This window comes from Vulpes lagopus, chromosome 21 (genome assembly GCF_018345385.1).
Source record: "Vulpes lagopus strain Blue_001 chromosome 21, ASM1834538v1, whole genome shotgun sequence".
NCBI lineage: Eukaryota > Metazoa > Chordata > Mammalia > Carnivora > Canidae > Vulpes > Vulpes lagopus.
In genome coordinates this window covers 28,018,207-28,043,336 of record NC_054844.1, presented here as the reverse complement: position 1 = coordinate 28,043,336, position 25,130 = coordinate 28,018,207, and the positions used below count along the sequence as shown (strand labels likewise).

Below are 25,130 nucleotides of genomic sequence, written 5' to 3'. Positions count from 1 at the left end.
AGGAACCTCCACACAGTTTTCCAGAGTGGCTGCACCAGTTCACATTCCCACCAACAGTGCAGGAGGGTTCCTTTTTCTCTGCATCCTCTCCAACATTTGTGGCTTCCCACCTTGTTAATTTTCCCCATTCTTACTGGTGTGAGGTGGTATCTCATTGTGGTTTTGATTTGTATTTCCCTGATGGCAAGTGAGGCAGAGCATTTTCTCATGTGCGTGTTGGCCATGTCTATGTCTTCCTCTGTGAGATTTCTGTTCATGTCTTTTGCCCATTTCATGATTGGATTGTTTGTTTCTTTGGTGTTGAGTTTAATAGGTTCTTTATAGATCTTGGATACTAGCCCTTTATCTGATACGTCATTTGCAAATATCTTCTCCCATTCTGTAGGTTGTCTTTTAGTTTTGTTGACTGTATCCTTTGCTGTGCAGAAGCTTCTTATCTTGATGAAGCCCCAATAGTTCATTTTTGCTTTTGTTTCTCTTGCCTTCATGGATGTATCTTGCAAGAAGTTCCTGTGGCCAAGTTCAAAAAGGGTGTTGCCTGTGTTCTCCTCTAGGATTTTGATGGAATCTCGTCTCACGTTTAGATCTTTCATCCATTTTGAGTTTATTTTTGTGTATGGTGTAAGAGAATGATCTAGTTTCATTCTTCTGCCTGTGGATGTCCAGTTTTCCCAGCACCATTTATTGAAGAGACTGTCTTTTTTCCAGTGGAAGGTCTTTTCTCCTTTGTTGAATATTAGTTGACCATAAAGTTGAGGGTCCACTTCTGGATGCTCTATTCTGTTCCATTGATCTATGTGTCTGTTTTTGTGCCAGTACCACACTGTCTTGATGACCACAGCTTGGTAGTACAACCTGAAATCTAGCATTGTGATGCCCCCGCTATGGTTTTCTTTTTTAAAATTCCCCTGGCTATTTGGGGTCTTTTCTGATTCCACACAAATCTTAAGATAATTTGTTCCACCATTTTTGGACATTTAAATTATTGAGCTTAATGAATTTCATTACACTCTAGGAAATACAAATACATTTGTAATAGAATCAAATGATTTTGACAATAAGTTAGCAACCAGTATTTCATTTTCTTGTTTGTGCCAACAGTCTCAGTGGAGTCCCCAGCATGAATTAAATGAACCATTAGTTAAGAGCAGAAGTGTCACAATAGCAGATTAATAGAGAGTGCCCGATATGTTTTTCTTTAATGGTTCTTAATCAGAAATTGTAATTGGGAGATAGTTATGGCTCATACATTGATAAATTTAGAATAAAGTACACAAATGAAGGTTATTTGCTTAATGGAAAGTCAGAATAAGATTGTTAGAGTCAAGGATATAAGTTCTTTATTTTATTTGATGATACTGCCAAAAACTACTTACTTGGGCCCAGGAGGTAACATTAACCAACTCCAAATGGAATTTTTCCTCTTTTGGTTTGAAACAGACATTTCTTTAGATGAGAAAAATCAGAACTTATTATAGAAAACTTACTTCTGTATTTTTGATGCTAAATTCTATGGTTTTAGCAAATGTAGATTTAAAACATTTTGCATTTAACTGGCATCATCCAGGTTTGTTCATGTACAAGGAATGGTACCCTTCACTAACCCAGAGCACATTTTCTGATCTAATTTGTTTTTGTTTCTTAAATTTTCTTTTGAGAGAGAGGGAGAGTACACATGTGCACGCACATGAACTGAGGTGGGGGAAGAGCGGTGCAGCAGAGGCATAGGGAGAATCTGAACCATGCCCAGTGCAGAGCTGGATGTGAGGGTTAGGCTCATGACCCTGAGATCGTGACCTGAGCCAAAATCAAGAGTCAGGTGCTTAACCAACTGAGCAACCCAGGCACCTCTAATTTGTTTTTCTGAATATTATGTAGGACTTTTGCAGTAATGTTTATTAGAAGGGTTTTTTTTTTCCTAAGTGTAGGCCAACAATTACAGAATTCCTTTTTTTTCAGAGAGTTATAGTATTCTCTAATTTTTTGTTGGTTGACCATAAACTGTTGTAAACTGTTGGTTTACTTTTTAAAGATTTTATTTATTTATTCATGAGAGACACACCTCTCTTAGGGGGAAGCAGGCTCTCTTAGGCAGCCTGATATGGCACTCGATCCCAGGACCCTGTGATCACAACCTGAGCTACCCATGCACCCCTGAAAACTGTTGGTTTATTTTTATTTAAAGATGTTATTTATTCATGAGACACACACATACACACACACACAGAGGCAGAGACACGGGCAGAGGGAGAAGCAGGCTCCATGCAGGGAGCCCGATGTGGGACTCGATCCTGGGTGTCCAGGATCATGCCCTGGGCTGAAGGCAGGCGCTAAACTGCTGAGCCACCCAGGGATCCCTAAACTGTTGGTTTGTAACTAATATGACTTGAGAAAAAATTTTCTAGTACTTTCCCAAATTTTTCTTTTGAATTTCCACTGAAGTATAAAATGATTAATTAGGAAAGGTATTTCTTAATGTCTTTGTAATTGTACCTTTGTCATGTATGTATGATCAAAACTATGATTTCTTGCCTTAATCTAAAACTACTTTGCAGTTTAATTCAGGTGCTTCAGTGTGGTATGCTTTATAGAACTATTTTTGGAATACTATTGCCTAGTTTGGGTTTTTCCCTCTTAGGTTGATTTTGTTATGCGTTTACTATCTTCTGGTTATTTACAGTATTGGGTTAACTGCTTATAACAGATCAGTACTGAAAATAGAAACAAAATCCATGATGATAATTCAGCTTTCAACTTTTCAATCCACTATTTTTTCTTTATATTTCTGTAGTTTTCTGTTTCTCTTAGCAGAAATGGTCTCATCTGAGCACTTCTAAGCAGTTCATCATCAATTTAGGGAACTGTTAAGAGACCAAATTATCAGTGGGAGGTCATTGTTATTTAAAACACATGCAGGGCAGCCTGGGTGGCTCAGCATTTTAGGGCCACCTTCCGCCCAGGGCATGATCCTGGAGACCCAGGATGGAGTCCCACATCGGGCTCCCTGCATGGAGCCTGCTTCTCCCTCTGCCTGTGTCTCTGCCTCTCTCTCTCTCTGTTTCTCATGAATAAATAAATAAAATCTTAAAATAAAAAACAACCCACATGCATTGGCTGCACAGTTGTCTTTTTTTTGACAAAAAATTTGGGACCCTGATTAAATAGCATTTTTATATTAAAGAGTATGAGGCAGCCATTGCCAAACAGTAATGTCCAGCAGACTTTAGATTTTAGGGATACTTGGAAATTGTTTTTAGTGAGAGGATTAAGTCATCTTCAACTTAGCAAACTATGATAAAGGTTTATTTTTAGAATTTCATGTAAAAATAGGTGGTAGTTTTAACATTTCCAGAATGTTTTGTCCTTTTGTGTTTTCATTCCTCTTAAATAATTAATGGATTCACAGAGGAGATTTCAAGTGATGAAGAGGAGACAAATGTAACCGCCCAAGCAATGCAGTCAAATAATGGAAGAGGTGAAGATGAGGAGGAGGAGGATGATGACTGGGATGAAGAAGTATTGGAAGAAACTGCCCTTGAGGGATTCAGCACTCCACTTGACCTTGATAACAGTGTGGATGAATATCAATTTTTTACACAAGCTCTGCTAAGTATGTCTTTATTCCTTAAATCTTTAGATGTTTTCTCTAAACTCTATCTTCATTTCCTTCTGTTAGAAGTTGTTTTGGGATCTTCCCAGAATTGGTTTAGATGTTAAATTTGGTTTTAGTTGTACTGAGTTTGTGGTTAGCTGTCCAAATGGAGAAACCCGAGAGCTTAGGGGTTAGTTTTGCCTAAAAGTACCGATTTGAGTTCTTGGTGTGGGAGTAATGCTATAGCTGCAGGTATTGTGAGAATCTGGAGGGAAATGGCAGCACCTGAGTAGAGGTATTTGCCAAGATCTGGAATTTAGGGAGCACACTTAGTAAAATGTAACTAAGGGGAGGGGGGGGAAGAGATGGCGAAAGAGGCAGAGGACTGGGCAGAGCAGAGTTTTGCCATGTCTTGACCTTCCTCTGGTTGGATATTTCTGAGTTGGTTACTCAGAAATAATCCTTTGCTGGAATAAGTTTTGTCACTTTGTGTTTGTTACGGTCTTGTACTCTTTGTACGATGAAGTGATTGCAGACTTTGATCATGTCACTTCTGTTCTCTGAAACGATCATTGTCACTAGATTTTCTTTTTCTTCTCTTCTGCTCCCTGTGGCCCCCAAATGCAACAGCTGTGCAGAATCGTGATGCTGCCTGGTACCAGCTACTCATGGCGCCACTCAGTGAGGACCAGAGGAGGGCGCTGCAGGAGGTGTACACCCTGGCAGAGCACCGGAGGACAGTAGCAGGTCAGCCAGCCAGATTTCTAGATCAGAGGGCATGCATTAGCGGGCCAGTAGTCAGCCTTGTGGCACCTAAAGACTGTTTTAAAAATTGTTAGAGGTCAACTTTGCAAGATAATAAGGAATTATTATTGTAGGATTTTTAAAAATTATTTTTAATCACTCATGATAACTTAGCTCTGCAAAATCCTGTGCATTAATATGTGTCTTTTAGTGGTGCTGTTATTTAGGTACTTACCCTCTATTTTAGAGCCAAAGTTAAGACGTAAAGGTGGGGATGAGTCTTGGTTAGGGAGAGTTAATCAGTTGATCACCCATCTAAAGGTCTTAACCATACACAGACTAAAGGCCTTTCACGAGTTCTTGCAAGGAGCTTGTCTTCCCAGAAATGCAACACTCTTCATTTCTTTTTGCTGGGCTTTACATGTTGGGAGTTCTTGTCGATTTTCAGTTTTTGACCTGGAGAAATTATTTTGTGCAGACATTATTGTGGTCACTCCTAGAAAACAAATGGAGAAGATTTTGTAATTACAAAACTGTTTTTAGTGGAAAACATCATGGAGCAGGCACTTGTGATTTAGAGCCTAAGTTCTGCATAGACTTCAGTTGTCAGCCCTGCACAGTCTGTATCAGTCCCCTGGATATGAGAATTCTGGGCACTTCCAGCAGTCTCTGGATCTATGAAAATACAACTTTGAGACTTGTTTTCATTTTGCTTATTTTTACTGGAAGTTGAGTTAGGGGAGGTAAAGTTTTTGTGGGGTTTTTTTGTTTTGTTTTTTGGCAGTTTTTCCTGGGATAGTAAACCTAACTACTTACTCACATAGCCCTATTAAAGGCTAATGCTCAGGGACTTGCTGGCAAGATGGCTGAGTAGGAAGACCTCAAGCTCACCTCATCCTACCGATACAATTAGGTAACACGTCAGAGTAAATGACCCAGAAAATGACTTGAAGACTGGCAGAACAAATGAAAATCAGTAACACAAGAAACAAGTGTAGGTGCGGGTGTGAAGAAAAAATGAACATTCGTACACTGTTGATGGGAATGCAAATCGGTGCAGCCACTGTGGCAAACAGTGTGGGGGTTCCTCAGGAAGCTACAAATAGAGCTACCATATGATCCAGTGATTGTACTACTGGTATTTACTCAAACAATACAAAAGCACTAATTTGAAGAGACGTATGTATCCCTATGTTTACTGCAGCATTATTTATAGTAGCGAAATTGTTGGAGCAGCCTAGATGTCTATTGCTAGATGAATGGATAGAGAAGATGGCGTGTGTATATATACAATGGAATATTATTCAGCTATAAATAAGAATGAAATCCTGTCATGTGCCACAGTATGGATGGATCTAGAGAGTAAAATGCTAAGTAAAATAAGCCAGTCAGAGTATGACAAATACCATATGATTTCACTTATATGTGGAATTTAAGAAACAAATTAACAAAGGGGGGGGAAAAAGACCAACAAAAAACAGACTCTTAACTATTGAGAACGGATATGGTTTCCAGAGGGGAGCTGGGTGGGGGATGTGGGAAGTAAGTGAAGGGGATTAAGTACACTTATCTTGATGAACATTGAGTAATATATGGAAGTGTTGAATCACTGTACTGTACACCTGAAATGAATATAACACTATTTGTGAACTACACTAGAATTAAAACAAGTCTACTGCTCATTTGGGCAGAATAATATCATGAGTCATGTTCCTTCACAATGCTAAGTATAAAGAACTCTAGCTCATTTGAGGTTATTTCTAACTTTGTCACCTTAAATACTCTTTCTCCCCCCTCGCTAGAGGCAAAGAAGAAGATTGAACAACAGGGAGGCTTCACGTTTGAAAACAAAGGAGTCCTCTCTGCATTTAACTTTGGGACTGTGCCTGGCAACAACTGAAAGAGGGAACGTCAGCCAACCAAATGTCATCCCACATTGTACTTACTTCACCAGGGGGATGTGAAGGTCGCGGGGAGGAAAAGAGTGGGCTGCTCTTCAGCACCCACCTGCTGTGCCCATTAACTCGGGCATCAGGCAGCACTTTTATCCACTCCCTCTTCCCCTTTGACCTTTCTCACCCCAAAATATAGATTCTAAGCAGCTACTGTAATGTATGAAATTAAAAGACGACATCATCAGTGAACAGAAAAGGACAAATCCTATTCTCCAAAGGGTGAATGACCAAGGTGGTTGTAGAGGATTGAATCGAATTGCACGTCTCAGGTTTCCGCCATGCAGAATCAATGGGGTTATGGGATAACAGTGCCTTCTGTTGTACAGGAATTATCTGAAAAATTTTTTTGGAGTGCATTGCAATTTTTTTTAAAGCATAAAACATATTTCTAGATATAATGTAAACTTTGGCTATATGTTGACTTATTCTGCATTTTACCATGTGAATTTACTGTTAGGCAGTTAGCTACAAGTCACTCTGGTTTCAAAAACATCCCTGCTCCCCTCGCTCCTCCTGCTGCAGGGAGCTGGTTTCAGGGGTTGGAAAATATGCACTGGCTCTGGGTTTTCATCAGATGTTTTGTGGCTTTCCTAATAAGTGTCTTAGTCCCTCTTCCGTCATATTTTTGAGCCCTAAGAGAGGTGGTATTTCTTTTGGAGTCAGCAAATATGAATATAAATTTCATTTATAACCTGGTAAGTGCAGGACTCAAAGGTTTCTTGGCAGCAAGTGGCAGGAACTCTAGTTACTGGAATTAACAGTAAGCCCGAGTATAGTCTGAATCATTTACTTAATTATGTAATTAATTGATAATTATACTAAAGCACATTGAACTTCTCTGAGAAAGGTGCTGCCTAAGCACGTGCTCTTGGGGCTTGTATTTTTAACGTACCATTCCAAGCTATGTTGGACCTAGGTCCAAAACATTTTCTAACAAAATCTTTTTATCTAGGATAAAGACCCAAATGAATTTAACTTCTACTTCTCACACGTCTGAATTTTCTCCTACCTAACTCATTCTAGTCTTTATTTTAGCTAAGTTCAGCTTGTTACTTTTTTCACGGGGTGGGCTCTTGGTCAGCTGCACTCTTAGATGGTAATGATGCCTACAGGAAATATTGCAGATGGAGCTTATGGCTGTTTTTCTGAACAAATTCAAGACTGAAATATGGATCATAGTGTTTTCATACAGTAAGGTGAAAGTGTATTTTCAAAACAATGTATTACTGGATGTGATACAGTTTTCCATTTTGTGAAATGTCTGCAGCTTACAGTTCCCCTCAGTGACTGGAGAAATTTTCTCCAGGTGTTTCCTATATCACTATCCCTTGTTAATATTAACTCTTTTTAGAAGTTTAGGTTATTTAAGTAGTTTTTACAGAAGTAGCCTAAGAAGCCATGAGTTTCAGAGTTAAATGATCCCTCCCTTTCCTCTGTCCCTGAGGCATTGATAGTGAATGTGCCAGCTGGCAGAAGAGAAAGATGGCACGGCGGGGGGGGGGGGGGGGTGCATTTTAGATATCTTAAGCTTTGAAACTCTTCTTGTTCTCCCCATGTCCAAAACGGTTTATTTTAGCATAAATAATATGCCTTCACACTGGATTGTAAAAGGCATGTGATTTTATTTTTGTGAGGTATTGTCTTCTGCAGTATTAAAGGGAAAGAGATGTTAATGTGTATCATCTTATCTTGTTTTTGAAGCCAGGGTAGTTGTATAATTTTGTTACCAGCAGTGCTAACCTGAATGTGATCTGGTTACCTTGGAAATGCAGGAACTTATATGAATGTACTGTAAAATAAAACACAGACTGATTCCCAGGATTCTGAACCCCTCTGCGTGGAATGTTTTCTAACATGTGGAGGTACTTTAAGCAAGTGTTAAAAATCCAACAGTGTGTTTTCCTGATTTGGGGAGAGGTAGAGCAAGGTAGCTGCTGTCTTGGGAGGGTAATGGGCTCATCAGGAGCAGCTAGAGTGGGGAGTGGCTGGGAGCTAAAGCCTATCTATCTCATAAACCATGGTGTCCCAGTGAGAAGGATAGAAGCTCTGAAAAGGCAAAGGTCAGTAAGCCACATCAGGACCTTGAAGGAAAATTAAAAAGGCGTTGGAGATTAGGCGAAGTCAAATTTGAGAGGAATGGGGACTCCCAGGGAAGATGGCAGGATAGAAGGAGCCTTAGCTCACCTACTCCTGTGGCTATGCCTAGATAAAACCCACACCAGTGTGAACAACTGCGAAAAGCTGACGACTGGCAGAAGAGACTCTCCACTGCTACGGGTAGAGATAGGTTACTTCAGAGAGGGTAGGAAGGGTAAGATGCAGTTGGAAACCACACTGCCTTCTAAGGTGACCATGGAAGGGAGGGGCACCTCAGGCATGGCTAGAGAAGACCGGCAGACCTCCACACCAGGCACCCTAAGCATGGGGGCCCTGCAAGGGGAAGGCTAATCCCCGAACATTTGCCTTTGAAAACCAGAGGGACTTCAAGTTTTTACAAAGTCAATGGGGCTCAACATTGGGAACTTTAAAAATCAGCAGGCTCAGCTCAGAGAGCAAGAGGACGAGAGGACCTCAGGTTGGGACTCAGTTGAGTTCCCACCCTTTAAGAGGATAGCAAACAGCCCCACTGAGATACAGCTTAGAAGCAGCAGTTTAAAAAAATGCCCAGGGTGTACAGGAAGATAGATGTACTAATTTCAGGACCTGTGCTGGAGGGGCAGGGATCTTTAGATTTCTCAAGAACAAAAGATGTGGCCGGGCACCATTTCTAGTCTAGATAACATGCACGCACACCTGTAGGAACCAGTGCAGCATGAACACTCTCCACCTAGCTTTGCTAACAAGTGCACCCTGCCAACTTACACTCAGAAGTCCATCCAAGGCAGTGCCATAAGCTTGGTAGTATGAAAACATCCCCAATAGGGGCCAGCACCAACCTAAAATGAATTCTGCCCTGAGGAGAGGGGTTAAACAAAACCACACATACCAGTCCAAATGTGGTGGTAGCAGTGGCTGTGGCCAGACATCTGACTTCAGGCCCTGCCCACTAGTGAACATCTCTCAGGAGACAACATAGGGAGAGTGCCCTGAGTTAGATGCTACTACAGCTCTGGCAAATGCCTGGTCTGACCCAACTCGGGGTAGTCCCAGACTGGTCCATTAATAACACAGGGCCAAAACTCTCCCCACAACAGGGAAAGAAAGCCATTGCAGATGACTGGACTGAAAGTAATTGCAGATCAGCCATAATAATAGGGGCATACAACACACATAAGAGGCAGCCCTAAAGTACCAGGTCATGGTGAACAGGGGACACCATACTGCAGGGCACCACAGGACCTCTTCTTCATAAGGATATTACTTTCAAGAGTAGGAGATATCATTAACTTTACAAACTAACACCCAGAAACAGATCCAGAGAGTTAGACAAGATGACACGGGAATATATCCCAAATGAAAGAACAGGACAAAATCACAGCAAGAGAGCTAAGCAGATGGAAATAAGTAAGATGCCTGACAGAGAAATTAATAATCATAAAAATACTCATGGATTTCAGAAAAGAGTAGAGAATCTCAGTGAAGACTTCATTTTTTTTTTAAATTTTTATTTATTTATGATAGAGAGAGAGAGGCAGAGACACAGGCAGAGGGAGAAGCAGGCTCCATGCACCGGGAGCCCGACGTGGGGTTCGATCCGGGGTCTCCAGGATCGCGCCCTGGGCCAAAGGCAGGCGCCAAACCGCTGTGCCACCCAGGGATCCCTCAGTGAGGACTTCAACAAAGAGATAGAAAACATGAAAGAGAACCAATCAGAGAAGATCTCAATAACTGAAATTAAAAATACACGAGTGGGAATAAGACCAGAGAACGCAGAAGAACAGATCAGTGATCTGAAGGATAGAGTAATAGATGGAGAGCAATCATAATGAACAGGAGAAAGAAAAAAAGGAGAAAAATGAGACTAGATTAAGGGAACTCAGTGACACCATCAAGCATAATAGTATTCCCATTATAGGGATCAGAAGAGCGAAAAGGAGGCAGAAAAGTTGTTTGAATAAGAGCTGAAACTTCTCTAATCTGGGGAAGGAAACAAATTCAGATGCCAGAGACACAGACCCAACAAAATCAACCCAAGGAGGGTCACACCAAGACATACAGTAATTAAAATGGCAGAAAGTAGTGATAAAGAGAATTTGAAAAGCTGCAGGAGAAAAGAGTTACAGAAAAGGAAACTTCATAAGACTATCAGCTGGTTTTTCAGCAGAAACTTTGCAGGTCAAATGAGAGTGGCCTGATTTATTCAAACTGCTGAAAGAAAAACCCTGCAACCAAGAATACTCTATACAACAAGGGCTATCATTCAGAATAGAAGGAGAGAGAAAGAGTTTCCTACAAAAACACAAGTTAAGGGAATTCATCATCATTAAACCAACCTTACAAGAAATATTAAAGGGGATTCTTCAGGAAAGGAAAGACCATATGCAGGAGTAGGAAAATAGGAAGCAGAAGAGCAGTAAAATTAAGTATATCATAAAAAGGATTCATTAAAGGATGTAAATTATGACATGGTATACCTAAAATGTGGGGGAGAGAATAAAACTTTAGTGCTTTTAGAATGGGTTCGGACTTAAGTTGGTGGTCACTTAATATAGCTAGATGTATGTTATATATAATGCTAATGGAAACCACAAATAAAAAACCAGCAATAGATATGCAAAAAAATAGAGAAAGGAATCCAAATATTCATTTAAAAAAGCCAAAGAGAAAGCAAGAGAGGAATGGAACAAAAACAACTGTAAAGTAACAAAATACAATAAGTACATACCTATCAATAATTACTTTGAATGTAAATGGATTAATTTCTCCAGTCAAAAGTCATACAGGGTGACTGAATGGATAAAGAAAAGCAAGACCCATCTCTATGCTGTTTAGAAGAGACTCATTTCAGACCTAAAGACACATGGAGACTGAAAGTGAAGGGATGGAAAACTATCATGCAAATGGAAGTGAAAAGAAAGCCGGGGTAGCAATACTTACACTGGACAAAATAGACTTTAAAACAAAGACTGTTACAAGAGACAAAGAAGGACTCTACATAATCATAAAGGGAACAATCCAACAAGAAAATATAAGAGTTGTAAATACCTTTTTTTTTTTTTAAAGATTATTTATTTATTTATTCATGAGAGACACAGACAGAGAGAGGCAGAGACACAGGCAGAGGGAGAAGCAGGCTCCAGGCAGGGAGCCTGATGTGGGTCTTGATCCCGGGACTCCAGGATCACGCCCTGGGCCGAAGGCAGGAGCTAAACTGCTGAGCCCCCCAGGGATCCCATGAAAGTTGTAAATACTTTGCACCCAACATGGGAGCTCCCAAATATATAAAGCTGCTATGAACAAAAGAAGTTATTGATAGGAATACAATAATAGTAGGGATTTTAATACCCCACTTATATCAATGGACAGATTATCCAAACAGAAAATCAAAAAGAAAACTGGCTTTGAAGGACACATTAGACAAAAAGGATTTAGTATTCAGAACATTCCATCCTAAAACAGCAGAGTACACATTCTTTTCAAGTGCACATGGAACATCTTCCATGATGCATCACATGTTAGGCCACAAAGCAAGTCTCAACAAATTAAAAAAGAAGTCATACCATGCATCTCTTCTGAACACAATGCTATAAAACTGGAAATCAACCACAAGAAAAAAATCTGGAAAAAACACAAATACGTGGAGATTAAATAACATGCTAGTAAACAATGAATGGGTCAGTCAATAAATCAAAGAAGAAATAAAAAATACACATAAACACACGAAAATGAAAACACAGTGGTCCAAAATTATTGGGATGCAGCAAAAGCTGTTCTTCTTTTCTTTTTTCAAAAGCTGTTCTAAGAAGATTATAACAATGGCAGTCTACCTCAAGAAACAAGAAAAATCTCAACCTAACCTTACACCTGAAGGAGCAAGAAAAAGGACAAACAAATCCCCAAACCAGCAAAAGTAAGGAAATAATAGATTAAGGTAGAAATAAATGAAATAGAAACTTAACAACAACAAAACAAAGGAACAGACCAATGGAACTAGGAACTAGTTCTTTGGAAAGACCAACAAAATTGAAAAACCTTCATCCAGACTCATCCAGAGAGAGAGAAAGAGAGAGAGAAGAGAGAAGACTCAAAATCGGAAATAAAAGAGAAATATCAACCAACAGCACAGAAAAATGAACACTTAGAATATTATAAAAAACTCTAGGCCAACAAATTGGACGGCCTAGAAGAAATGAATAAATTCCTAGAAACATATAACCTCCCAAAACTGAACCAGCAAGAAATAGAATATTTCAGCATACTGGTTACCAGCAATGAAATTGAATAATAATAAAAAATTCCCAAGAAACAACAGCCCAGGACCAGATGGCTTTACAGGTGAATGCTATCAAACATTTATAAAAGAGTTAATACCTATTCTTCTCAAACTATTTAAAAAAATAGAAGAGGAAGGACAGCTTCTAAATTCTTTTTTTTTCTTTATTTATGATAGTCACACACACACACACACACACACACACACACACACACACACACACACAGAGGCAGAGACACAGGCAGAGGGAGAAGCAGGCTCCATGCACCAGGAGCCCAATGTGGGATTCGATTCCGGGTCTCCAGGATCACGCCCTGGGCCAAAGGCAGGCACCAAACCACTGCGCCACCCAGGGATCCCCTTCTAAATTCGTTCTATGAGGCCAGCATTACTCTGATACCAAAACCAGAAAAAGACTCTACGAAAAAGGAGAACTGCAGGCTAATATCTTTGATGAACACAGATGCAAAAATCCTCAACAAAGTATTAGCACACTAAACCCAACAATATATTTAAAAAGTTATTTACCATGATCAAGTGAGATTTATTCCTGGGATGCAAGTATAATTCAGTATTTGCAAATCTATCAACATGATACATTGTATCCAACAAGAGAAAGGATAAAAACCATATGATTTTTTCATTAGATGCTGAAAATGTATTTGACAAAGTACAACATCCATTCATGATAATAACCCTCAACTAAGTTTGTAGCTCAATATAATAAAGACTATATATGAAAAACCCATAGCTAATATCATATTCAATGGTGAAAAACAGAGCTTTTCCCCTAAGGTCAGGAACAAGACAAGAATGTCCACTCTCATCACTTTTACTCAATATAGTACGAGAAGTTCTAGCCATAGCAATCATGCAAGAAAAAAGAATAAAAGACATCCAAATTGGTAAGAAGGAAGTAAAACTTTCACTGTTTGCAGGTGACAGGAGACTATATATAGAAAACTCTAAAGACTTCAACCAAAAAACTACTAGAGAACTGATAAATGGATTCAGTAAGGTTGCAGAATTCAGAATCAATATACAGAAATTTGTTGCATTTGTATGTATTAATAATGAAGTACTGAAAAAGAAAGTAAGAAAACAATCCCATTTACAATTGCACCCAAAAAAGTAAAATACCTAGGAATAAACTTAATTAAGGAAGTGAAAGACCTGTACTCTGAAAAGTATAAAACATTAGTGAAAGAAATTGAAGATGACATAAATGAAAAGATATCCGTGCTCATGGATTGGAGAACAAATATTAAAATATCGATACTGCCCAAAATAAACTACAGAGATTGAATGCAATATCTACCAAAATACCAATAGCATTTTTCACAGTGGTGGAACAAACAATTCTAAAATTTGTATGGAGGGATCCCTGGGTGGCTCAGCAGTTTAGCGCCTGCCTTGCACAGGGCATGGTCCTTGAGTCCGAGGATCGAGTCCTGCATCAGGCTCCCTGCATGGAGCCTCTCCCTCTGCCTTTGTCTCTGCCTCTCTCTTTCTGTGTCTCTCATGAATAAATAAAATCTTTAAAAAATAATAAAATAAAATTTGTATGGAAACAGAAGCAATGCCTAATAGCTAAAGCAGTTTTGAAAAAAGGATTACAAAACTAGAGTTATCACAATCCTAGACTTCAAGATATACTGCAAGGCTATACTAATTAAAACAGTATGATACTAGCACAAAAATAGACACATAGATCACTAGAACAGAATAGAAATTCCAGAAATAAACCCATGATTATATGGTAAATTGCTCTACTACAAAGGAGGCAAGAATATGCAATGGGAAATGGGATTGGGGAAACTAGACAGCTAAATGGAAAAGAATGAAGCTGGGCCATTTTCTTATACCATACATAAAGATAGACTCAAAATGGACTGAAGACCTAAATGGAAGACTTAAAATCATAAAGCTCCTAGAAGAGAGCACAGGCAGTAATTTCTCTGACATTAGCTGTAACAACATTTTTCTAGATAGGTCTCCTATGGCAAGGAAAATAAAAGCAAAAATAAACTATTGAGACTATATCAAAATAAAAAACTTCTGCATAGCGAAGGAAACAAGCAACAAAACCGAAAGACAGTCTAGTGAATGGGAGAAGAGATTTATAAATGGCGTATCTGACAAGGGTTAGTATCCATATATATATTTGTGTGTGTGTGTGTGTGTGTGTATGTATAACTTAGACACATACTCAAAGAACAAATAATCCAATTAAAAAATGGCAAAAAGACATGATCAGACATTTCTCCAGAGGAGACATCCAGATGGCCAACACATGAAAAGATGCTTAACGTCACTCATCATTATAGAAATGCAAATCAAAACCACAATGAGATGTTACTTCACACCTATCAAGACTGGCTAAAATAAAAAACAGAAGAAACAACTAGTGTTGGTGAGGATATGGAGATAAAGGAACCTTCCTGTACTCCTGGTGAGAAAGCAAATAGGTGTAGCCACTGTGAAAAGCAGCATGGAGGTTCCTCAGAAAAATTGAAAATTAAATTACCATATGGTCCAGTAATTCCACTGGTGGGTATTTGCCCAATTAATATGAAAACACTAATTTGAAAAGATACATGGACTCCTATGTTTATTGCACCAATATTTACAATAGCCAAGATATGGAAGCAACCCATGCGTCCATCACTAGATGAAGGGATAAAGAAGAGGTCAAACACACACACTGGAATATTACTCAGCCATAAAAATAATGAAATCTTGCCATTTGCAACAACATGGATGGAGCTAGAGGGTATACTGCTAGGTGAAATAAATCAGTCAGAGAAACACAAATACCAGATGATTTTGCTCATACGTGGAATTCAAGAAACAAATGCACAAAGAAAAGAAGACAAAAAACCCCCCGACTCTTAAGTATAGTGAACTAGCTGGTGGTTACCGGAGGGAAGGTGCATGAGGGGATGAGAGAAACAGGTGAAGGATTAAGAGTATACTTGTCTTGGGGCTGCCCCGATGGCCCAGGGGTTTGGTGCCGTCTTCGGCCCGGGATATGATCCTGGAGACCCGGGATCGAGTCCCACGTCGGGCTCCCTGCATGGAGCCTGCTTCTCCCCTCTGCCTGTGTCTCTGCTTCTCTCTCTCTCTGTGTGTCTCTCATGAATAAATAAAAATAAAAAAAATCTTAAAAAAAAGTATACTTGTCTTGATGAGCACTGAGTAACACATAGAATTGTTGAATCACTGTGTTGTACACTTGAAGCTAATATAGCACTGTACATTAATTATACTGGGAATAAAAATAAAAGAGTAATAAATACAATGGAATAACAATACAGAAAAGCTGAGTGGGATGGTAAATGCTGACCTTTAGATTCTCATGTACTTACCTAGCATGACCGTAAGCTCCTTGCCCCATCCCTATGTTAAGACCACACTAAAACTGGTAAATCGTTGATCAGCAAAAATTCCTAAAATAGAAAACAACTACATTATGTCATTGAAGTAATATAGCGAATTACAGTCCACTTTTCAGTAAGGGAGAATGAAAACTAAGAACTCCATGAGAAAACCAAGGGGAAGCTTGGCCATGTGATCAGAGACCACTACATGTGCGCATGTGTTTTGTCTGTTAAAAAGAAGAAAATTGGGGGTCCCTGTGTGGCTCGGCGGTTTAGCGCTGCCTTGGGCCTGGGGGCGTGATGCTGGAGACCTGGGATGGAGTCCCACGTCGGGCTCCCTGCGTGGAGCCTGCTTTTCCCTCTGCCTGTGTCTCTGCCCCCCCCTCTCTCTCTGTGTCTATCATGAATAAATAAAATCTTTAAAAATAAAAAAGAAAATTCTAGGGGTGCCTGGATGGTTCAGTCCCTCAAGAGTCTGCCTTCAGCTCAGGTCATGATCTCAGGGTCCTAGGATGGGGTCCCAAGTCCAGCTGTCTGCTCAGTGGGGAGACTGCTTCTCTCTCTCCCTCTGTCCCTCCCCCTGCTCGTGTGCTCTCTCTTAAAAACTAAATTCTAAAAAAAAAAAAAAAAAAAAATTCCAGATGAGCCTTTAAAAGTAATCCTTCCTGACCCCATTTCACTGTCTCCTTTAAGATCAATGTACCAGTGTTGACGCTAGGTGGGTTGGAAGCTTCTAGGGAGGCCACCAAAATCAATGGACAAAAGGCTGGCAGCCCTCAGACACCAGGGCAGCCGTGGCTGATCCCACAGCCAAGAGACTTCGGTGTGTGCAACAGAGAGGGAGGGCTGGGCAGGGGACGGTCAGGGCAGGAGGCGGTGGCCTGGCCATGGAGGGACAGGAGAGCTGTGTTGAGGAGAGGAGGGGGTGGATGGAGCGGGTGACAGGGCATGTGCTCCCTGCAGGTCTCAGGAGAGCAAGTTCACCCTGGAGATCACCCAACTTGAAAAAGAGATGGCACCAGTAGGTGGGTGCCTCTCAAGAGCTAGAAATTGGAGGCTCCCCAAAGGATTTGAGATATGCAGGAAGCTAAGAGCAACTCGGGCAAGAGTGACTTTTCCCCAGAGGACCTCCCTGGGCGTGAGGGGAAGCACTGGGGCGGTTGGGAGCTAAGCAGCAAGGCCTTATGGGCACCTTTCAGCTGTGGACCCGTGGCACCCCCCCCCCCCACTCAGCTCTCTTAGATTATAGTGACCCCCATTCCAAAAGCCTAGTGAGTGAGGACTACCCTCATTTCTCTTGCTTGGCAGTCAATCTCTCTGGAAACTTCTGCAGCTCTGCTCTCGCTGCTGATTGCCAGACCGGCTGACTGCCCTGGTCTCTCCCCACGCGTGTCAGTAAATTAGAATTCCTTTGCAGCCGGTGACCTCTGGCCTTGCCGTTAGCTCCTAACTCTTCTTTTTCACAGCATTTGTATTTTTTTTTTTCTGGTCTGCCTTGAATTGCTCACACCATTGATTGCCAGTTTGAGGACAGACACTATGTTTTACGTGGTGTTTTGTACACATTTGTCTTCCTCGTATAACCCTGCAACTGGTGGCCACGCGTGGTTAATATGAACAAGTGAATGGGTATTTGAGGTTTTGCCCAGGAACTTGGAACCTAGAGCTTCTCAGAGGCTAAATAAGAGCTTAGAGACGAGTAGCAGGCACCTGGCCTTCAAGGAGAAAACCACCGGACGGCAGGAGCCACCTCCGCAGTGGGATGGTGACGTAGATAATAAACTGCGGGGGGAAGGTGTTGACTGTGGATCACTCTGGTCACTACCGTTAGAAGGTTCAGTGGGGTGGGGGTGGGGGGACAGTAAGGAATCCCCCAAACTGAGAAGGTGCTGTGAGACCAGGAATGAAGCAGGTGACTCGATACAATTCACAGTTTTATCAGGGTGACTTACTGACAGCGGGGATCAAGTGGAAGACGATCCAGGCTCTGTACAGTTATTCTTGCAAAGTCTGGACCTTAGTGTGCAGATTTTTTAGAGCAAAGGGATGCATAGAAAGGCACTTAGGAAGATCAAAGGGTTCACATTTAACGGACACCTTTTTTTTTTAAAGGTTTTATTTATTCATGTCAGACACACACACACACACACACACACACACGCACACACACAGACCCAGAGAGGGAGAAGCAGGCTCCATGCAGGGAGCCCGATGTGGGACTCGATCCCGGATCTCCAGGATCAGGCCCTGGGCTGAAGCCGGTGCTAAACCGCTGAGCCACCCGGGCTGCCCCAACAACTAACCTTTAATTAGAGCTTGTGCCACCACCTGTGTATCAGGAAGGGGCAAGACTATATTAGCTCTAACAGATTCAATGGGAGGCCAAAACCAGCCTCCTCCTGTCCTGGCCTTGGTGGGGATTTCTGAAGCAGAAGTCCAGTTTTCGGGGTGCAAAGTGATTTTTTTAGGATTATAAAAGACCTACCTGGTTACCTTCAGTGATGAGTCTCTCACAGGGATTCAGGAGTATGTTAGGTCTAACAGGTCATCATCGGCCTCTTAGTCCCAAGGACGGCTACCCAGCAGGCCTGGGGCACCAGCACACACCTCAGTGAACACGCAGATAGACCTTTGTCATTACCCTCTGTAGAATATTCCTCTATAGAGTGTAGTTTGCTCAAAACCCCCAAAGGGCATCTGGACTCCCTCATGGTCTTCAGAGGCAACATACGGGTGTGGTAGGCAGTGATGAGTGCGGTGTAGCTGTTGATTCAAGGCAAATGATACAAGTAACCTTGCTATTGTGCTGTGTTCCCTGAAATAATGAGTGTACGGGCTTATGGTTTTTGTTTTTTTGGGTATTGTTTTTGGGCACAATGTATCACTGATGTCTCATGTATCCCTACATTTTTATTATTTAATTATTTTTCAATTTTTACGTATTATTTTTAAAAGATTTTATTTATTTATTCATGAGAGACAGAAGCAGAGACATAGGCAGGGGGAGAAGCAGGCTCCTTGGGGAGCCCGATGTGGGGACTTGATCCCTGGACTCCAGGATCACACCCTGAGCTGAAGGCAGATGCTCAACCACTGAGCCACCCAGGCGTCCCTGTTCCTACATTAAAAAAAAAAAAAATCCTTGCCAGCATCACTGGACTTCACAGCACTTATTTTAAATTCCCCCTAGCTACCCTGTTTCTCCACTCTATTCCCTCAGCTTTGCTGCTCATAGTGTGTTGATTCAGAATTTAGCCAACCCGGCTGCTTGTGGCTTTGTTGAGTGCTGCTAGGAAGCCTCTGGCTTTCTTGAGAGTTGGCCATGACTTCCTCTTTGCTGGCCTCCAGTATTTTGTTAGACCCTAACTAACTGTCTCTAACATTCACCCCTCAAGGACTCTGGGCCCTTAAAATCTTTTATGGGAAAATGGGTGATGATCTATCTTCTGTAACTACTTCATGCTGGCATGGGACATTGACCCTGCCCCAGGGCTCCAGAAGTCCTCGCTATCTAAGTTTTAGGAAATCTGAATGGATGGTGGGGCAGAGAAGTCATGGCTTGGTCTGGTGGGTGTTGATAGTCATTTGTTTTGGGGCTTCTTTGGGGGTTGTTATGGGTCACCATCTGGAGATTTACCGGACTGGAGGCTTTAACTTCTGTGGATGAACAGATCCATACACAGCACGATGTGTTAGCTCTTGTGGAGTCTCTCTGATTTCTGTAGGAATGGAGTCAAGGGCCTCCTGTAGCCAAGTGGTTTTATCTATATGGATTCTTCTCAGGAGGAGTTAATACAGGTGCAGCGGGTGGTGTTAGCCATCACAGAGACTGTTTTGTTTAGCATGCAATCGATTAATAAGAGGCACGTCTATGGAAACAAAAGAAAAACATAGGTTAATGGTTAGAGCAAACCTAATATCTGAGTTCTAAGTGCTGCCAGTGAGATTTCTAGATGTCAGGCTTGAAGCATCCTCAAAACTGGGGAGGTGGGAGGGAGAGCGAACAATGGAAATCTGATGGGTCCTTTTACTTAGTAGTTAATGCCCCCGATGATCCTTTTTTTAAAAAAAATATTTTATTTATTCATGAGAGACACAGAGACAGAGAGAGGCAGAGACACAGGCTGAGGGAGAAGCAGGCTCCATGCAGGGAGCCCGATGTAGGACTTGATCCCGGGTCTCCAGGATCAGGCCCTGGGCTGAAGGTAGCACTAAACCACTGAGCCACCTGGGCTGCCCTGATCCTTTTGAGTGGTCCATAGACAACACGCACTAAGATGGTCTATGCATGAGTTTTGTGGCAATTTCTCTGAAACTGACCTCAAATTGTCCAGCTTCAGTTTGCAGGGCTTTGGGAAAAAAGGGAAGGTTTGGTTCTCAATGATTCCAAGTCAAGGCAATGAAAGAAAATTAGAAAAATTTGGAGAATCCCCACCAGATATTCAGGGAAACCAGAACAATTCAGGATCCAGCCCACTTTTATAGGCAAACAATAAACCTCTAAGACCATTAGAATTCGAATCTAACATCCACAAAAACGTGTTATTAAAACATAATCTTTCTCTAAAATGACCCTCATTTTCATTAAAGACAGCCAAATCAAGACTCATTTGTTTGTAAAACAAGTCCAGTTTGAACAAACCTGGTCTAATTATTTACATAAGCTCAGCAAGAATAGTGATGGATCATTTAAGTTTTCTTTTAATCTGCTTTGCTGGAACTTCTCTAAGGAATTTCAGATTGAACTTGTAACATCCTCTTAAGGCCAGAAGCCAAGCCAAATACTTGGCATCAGATAAGCCTGCAATACCTGTAGATTTGGGGGAAGTCTTCTCAAGGTCCCGCCAAATACCTGGGAAGGAACTTGGCACCTGACAGGAAGTGACATTGTTTACTCACCTGGTAAGGCTGCTGGGAACTCTGAAAGCAAGGCATCTGGCCAACATTTCCAAGGGGCTTTATTGACTCCATCAAGTCAAACTTAATCCCATAAAGCTGTGTTGTCATCTGAGCCCATGCATGTCTCTCTCAAACATGACATTGCAGTCAAAGCAATGTAACCAATGTTTCCAAAAGTCATGTAACCAATGTTTCCAATGGTCTCCAGTTTCTTTCTTTTTTTCCCCAAAGATTTTTTAAAAATTTATTTATTCATGAGACACACAGAGAGAGAGGCAGAGACACAGGCAGAGGGAGAAGCAGGCTCCATGCAGGGAGCCCGACGTGGGACTTGATCTGGGGTCTCCAGGATCAGGCCCTGGGCTGAAGGTGGCGCTAAACCGCTGAGCCACCCAGGTTGCCCTGGTCTCCAGTTTCAAGGAGAACAGATTCTTATTGAACTTATGCAAACAACCGCAGTTGCCATGAAAGAAAGAATACTCACTGACAGTTTCTGAATTCTGGACGGTTTTGACAGAGTAAATTTCAGTTTGTTCACAAAGGTATATTTTATATTTTATCATATTTATCTTCTTCTTAAGAGAAGAAGTTTCCTTAAATCTGGAAGAGCAAACATTAGAGAACCAGCAATGTTTTAAACTGGAGTCATAAAAACCATAATCATCTTCCTCAATTCATTCGTCCCCACGTTACTAGTCTTGTTCTGCTTGAATGCAACTTTTCCATTAGTTCCAGAAGTTCTTACCTAGTTTAGTTTTATGATCTTAAGGATATGAGGAATCTGTATTTGTCAAATGTCCTTTCCATGGATCTCCTTGAAGATGAGAAACATTTTGCAAGAGCGTCAAAACAATAACTATAAATGACAAAAGACTCAAAAATGAACACAGTTAAAAATCTGATGAGTTCATTATAATACAGTTGACAAAAAAATCTAGTTACTTCTGTGATATATGACATTTTAATTTTATTTTTAAAAGATTTTATTTATTTATTCATGAGAGACACAGAGGCAGAGGGAGAAGCAGGCTCCCAGGGAGCCTGATGCGGGACTCGATCCCAGGACCCTGGGGGCACACCCCGAGCCAAAGGCAGGTGCTCAACCACTGAGCCACCCAGGCATCCCGTCATATAACATTTTAATAATTAGAATGTCAAGTGATGATCTTATGCCAGGATATATTAAAACTTAAGGAATTTAATGTATTTTCTGGAACAGTTATAACATGTACTCTTATAACCTAAAAAGGTTAACCATCTTTTTTGGACAATGCTTCCTATATAACGTATCAAATAAATGAGTTTAATTTGTCAAAATGACCTCATTTAGAACTCAAATCTTGGGAAATTTGTTAAAAACCTCAGAAAGTTTTTTAAATGCCTAAATAGGATTACAGATCATTACAAAACTTCATATTTAATTATCTAACTGAACCAAGGTGGCCATAAGGGACTCTACAGACGGCTATATAGTTGTTAGCAACACTTGACTCCTTTAATACTAAGAAGTTTCAATTCTCTTAAGTAATCAAAGACCTGATAAATACAAAAAAACAAACTTTGGTTTTCTGGGCAAAGAAAAAAAAACACACTTGTTTATAATTTCTTATCGAAAACAGACTACCAATGAGATAACTTTGTATTTTTAACAGAAAGTAAAACAGAATTTCAATGTTATACCTGTATATTTATAAAAACTTATCCATTCCAATCTTAGTCCTGATCACATATAAAATTTTTCCCCCCAGAGTTTTCCATTTATAAACCTTCTACAGCTCTTTTTCCTTCAGATTTTGTCCTAAGCCTCCTGTCTCTCATTTTAGGACAAAATTACTTTCTTTTACCTCAACAAAAATCTGTTTTCATCCCTTACCCCTTTCTTACACATCTCCTACTTCCTATATACAGAGTTGCTCCCTTATCATTTCCATCAATCTCAATTACATTTAGAAGAATTTTACTTTTAAAAACTTAACCTCCAGTGAAAACTAAGTAGTAACTGTGAACTGTTATAGCAGAATTATTTAGATCAGAAATTTATGAAAATATTTCACAATTTCTAGAAACATGTGTTTCTTTTCACAATACAACTTTAATAAAGCATAATACATATTTATTAAGAGACCCAGGTATCCTCAGTTTCTCTGCAAGAAGCCCAAATCAGAAAAACCTACATTCAGTAATCAATGCTTTAGTATTCTTATTTGGAAAAGTCTTAGAGAGCCAATGAATTTAACCCAACTTATCATTTAATTTAGTAAAACTTGAAATATTTTAGGTTAGCAAATATTTTGAAAGATATTTAAAAGTTTTAGCTACAAACTTTTTTATCTGTTTAATTTACTTGTTCTTAATAATTGCCCAGGAGGGACACCTGGGTGACTCAGCAGTTGAGCATCTGTCTTTGGCTCAGGGTGTGATCCCAGAGTTCTGGGATCACGTCCCACATCGGGCTCCCTGTGAGGAGCCTGCTTCTCCCTCTGCCTATGTCTCTGCCTCTCTCTTGGTCTCTCATGAATAAATAAATAAAATCTTTAAAAAGTTGGCCATGAAAACTTTTATGAGACAGACAAATTAACCATCAGTTTAAGTCATCCTTTTGCTGACAAATTGCAATGGAGCTTAACATGATAGCATGAGCTTATTTGATCTGTAATAAACCTTGGAAGAATAGAAGTTTTATATTTAATATTGATAAGTCTAAAAACAACCTTAATTAATCCAACAACCTTGAATGTTATGCTTGTATCCACTAAAAAGTCAATCAGTTTGTTCCCAATGTCAATTTTACTTGGGACTACTGTGAGGAATTAGTGGTTTAAGTCCAGGGGAGTCCTTGGGCTCCTTCATGCTGATTTGGGAGATGCTTCAGTTTGAACTTCATAAGGAGGTAGCCCAATAGTTTTGGGACTTTTTGCTCCTTAACAGCGAGGGTAAGGGAAGCAGGAACCAATGGTGCCAGAGGCACTGAGGATGGTATTGGAGCCGGTTATGCAAGCCACGCCCATGGTAATGCAGAAACAGAAGTAGGGGGAGGCAGAGGCAGAGGTGCTAAGGTGCAGCCAGTAAGGCTGAAGGCAGATAAAAGCCCAGACAGCAGAGGAAAAGGAATCCCAATGTGCACATAGGTAGACTTACCTAAAGTTCGTCTGGTTGAACAGATGAACAGATGCACATTTTCTTTTCACCGACAAATATTGAAAATAGGCAGTCATTGCTGGGTCTGAGAAGACAGAAAGCTTCCCTGAAACAAAAGGAGTTTTGACAGATATGGGAATACATTGACAGCAGTCCCCGTCCATTGGTAGACCAATCACAGACAATTGGCTCCAGTTACCATAGCCATTAGCCTGGGAAATGAATGGGGGAGAAGCCTCCACATACACCAAGAATTGGGCAGCATTCATCCAGTTCTCTCAAGATATATTTCAGATCTGACACACAAAAGAAGAAGCAAAGAGACAAGAGATTCAGGAAAAACAGAGGGAAGCATGTACACACAATCTTGATAGCAACCTGTTTACAAGAGAGACAAAGGAAGGGAGAACAGAACAGAACACAGGTAAAGTGGTAGATTGACAGAAGTAGAACTGCCTGAGGCTGTTGGGGAGCTGATGGTGGATTGAGGGGTAGAGGGTGAGGAGAGTGGTGTCCTTGGATCTCCTAAAGGAGTATGGACAGTTAGGAGTTTTGGTATAAGGCCATAAAGACCTGACAATACGGGATTTTTTTTTTCTAAGAAATCAAGTTTTATAATTTTTTTTATTAATTTTTATTTATTTATGATAGTCACAGAGAGAGAGAGAGAGAGAGGCAGAGACATAGGCAGAGGGGGAAGCAGGCTCCATGCACCGGGAGCCTGATGTGGGATTCGATCCTGGGTCTCCAGGATCGCGCCATGGGCCAAAGTCAGGCGCCAAACCGCTGCGCCACCCAGGGATCCCAGAAATCAAGTTTTAATATGGTATTATAGTTAAGACTACCATTCTCTCGTCAGACTTCCCTGTCTTCTAGTTTACAATGGGGCCAAGCAGTGTTACAAAAGAAGATAAGCATGTTTCTTTTTAAGCTTTCTAATGGGAGCTGGTCCCGATGTCTCAAAGAAACATCTTGGAGAGAATTTGAGGGGTGGAAGTAGACTTTCCCATTGTCTTCAAGGAGAGTTGACTCCCATAATGAGAAAAGGA

The 25,130-nt window shown here is 40.7% G+C and overlaps 1 protein-coding gene across 3 annotated transcripts in view; it reads left to right on the top strand.

Moving 5' to 3' along the window:
* IPO8 (importin 8) overlaps positions 1–8,112 on the top strand; it is a 70,693-nt gene extending 62,581 nt beyond the window's left edge. For 2 of the 3 annotated variants that reach the window (XM_041735885.1, XM_041735887.1), the window contains 3 exons: positions 3,398–3,610; positions 4,223–4,339; positions 6,139–8,112. In XM_041735885.1, coding sequence (XP_041591819.1) covers positions 3,398–3,610; positions 4,223–4,339; positions 6,139–6,236 — 428 coding nt within the window. In that variant the 3' untranslated portion in view covers positions 6,237–8,112. The remainder of the gene's footprint in view (positions 1–3,397; positions 3,611–4,222; positions 4,340–6,138) is intronic. The other variant, XM_041735886.1, reaches the window with a different exon arrangement.
* Positions 8,113–25,130: the final 17,018 nt, after the last annotated feature.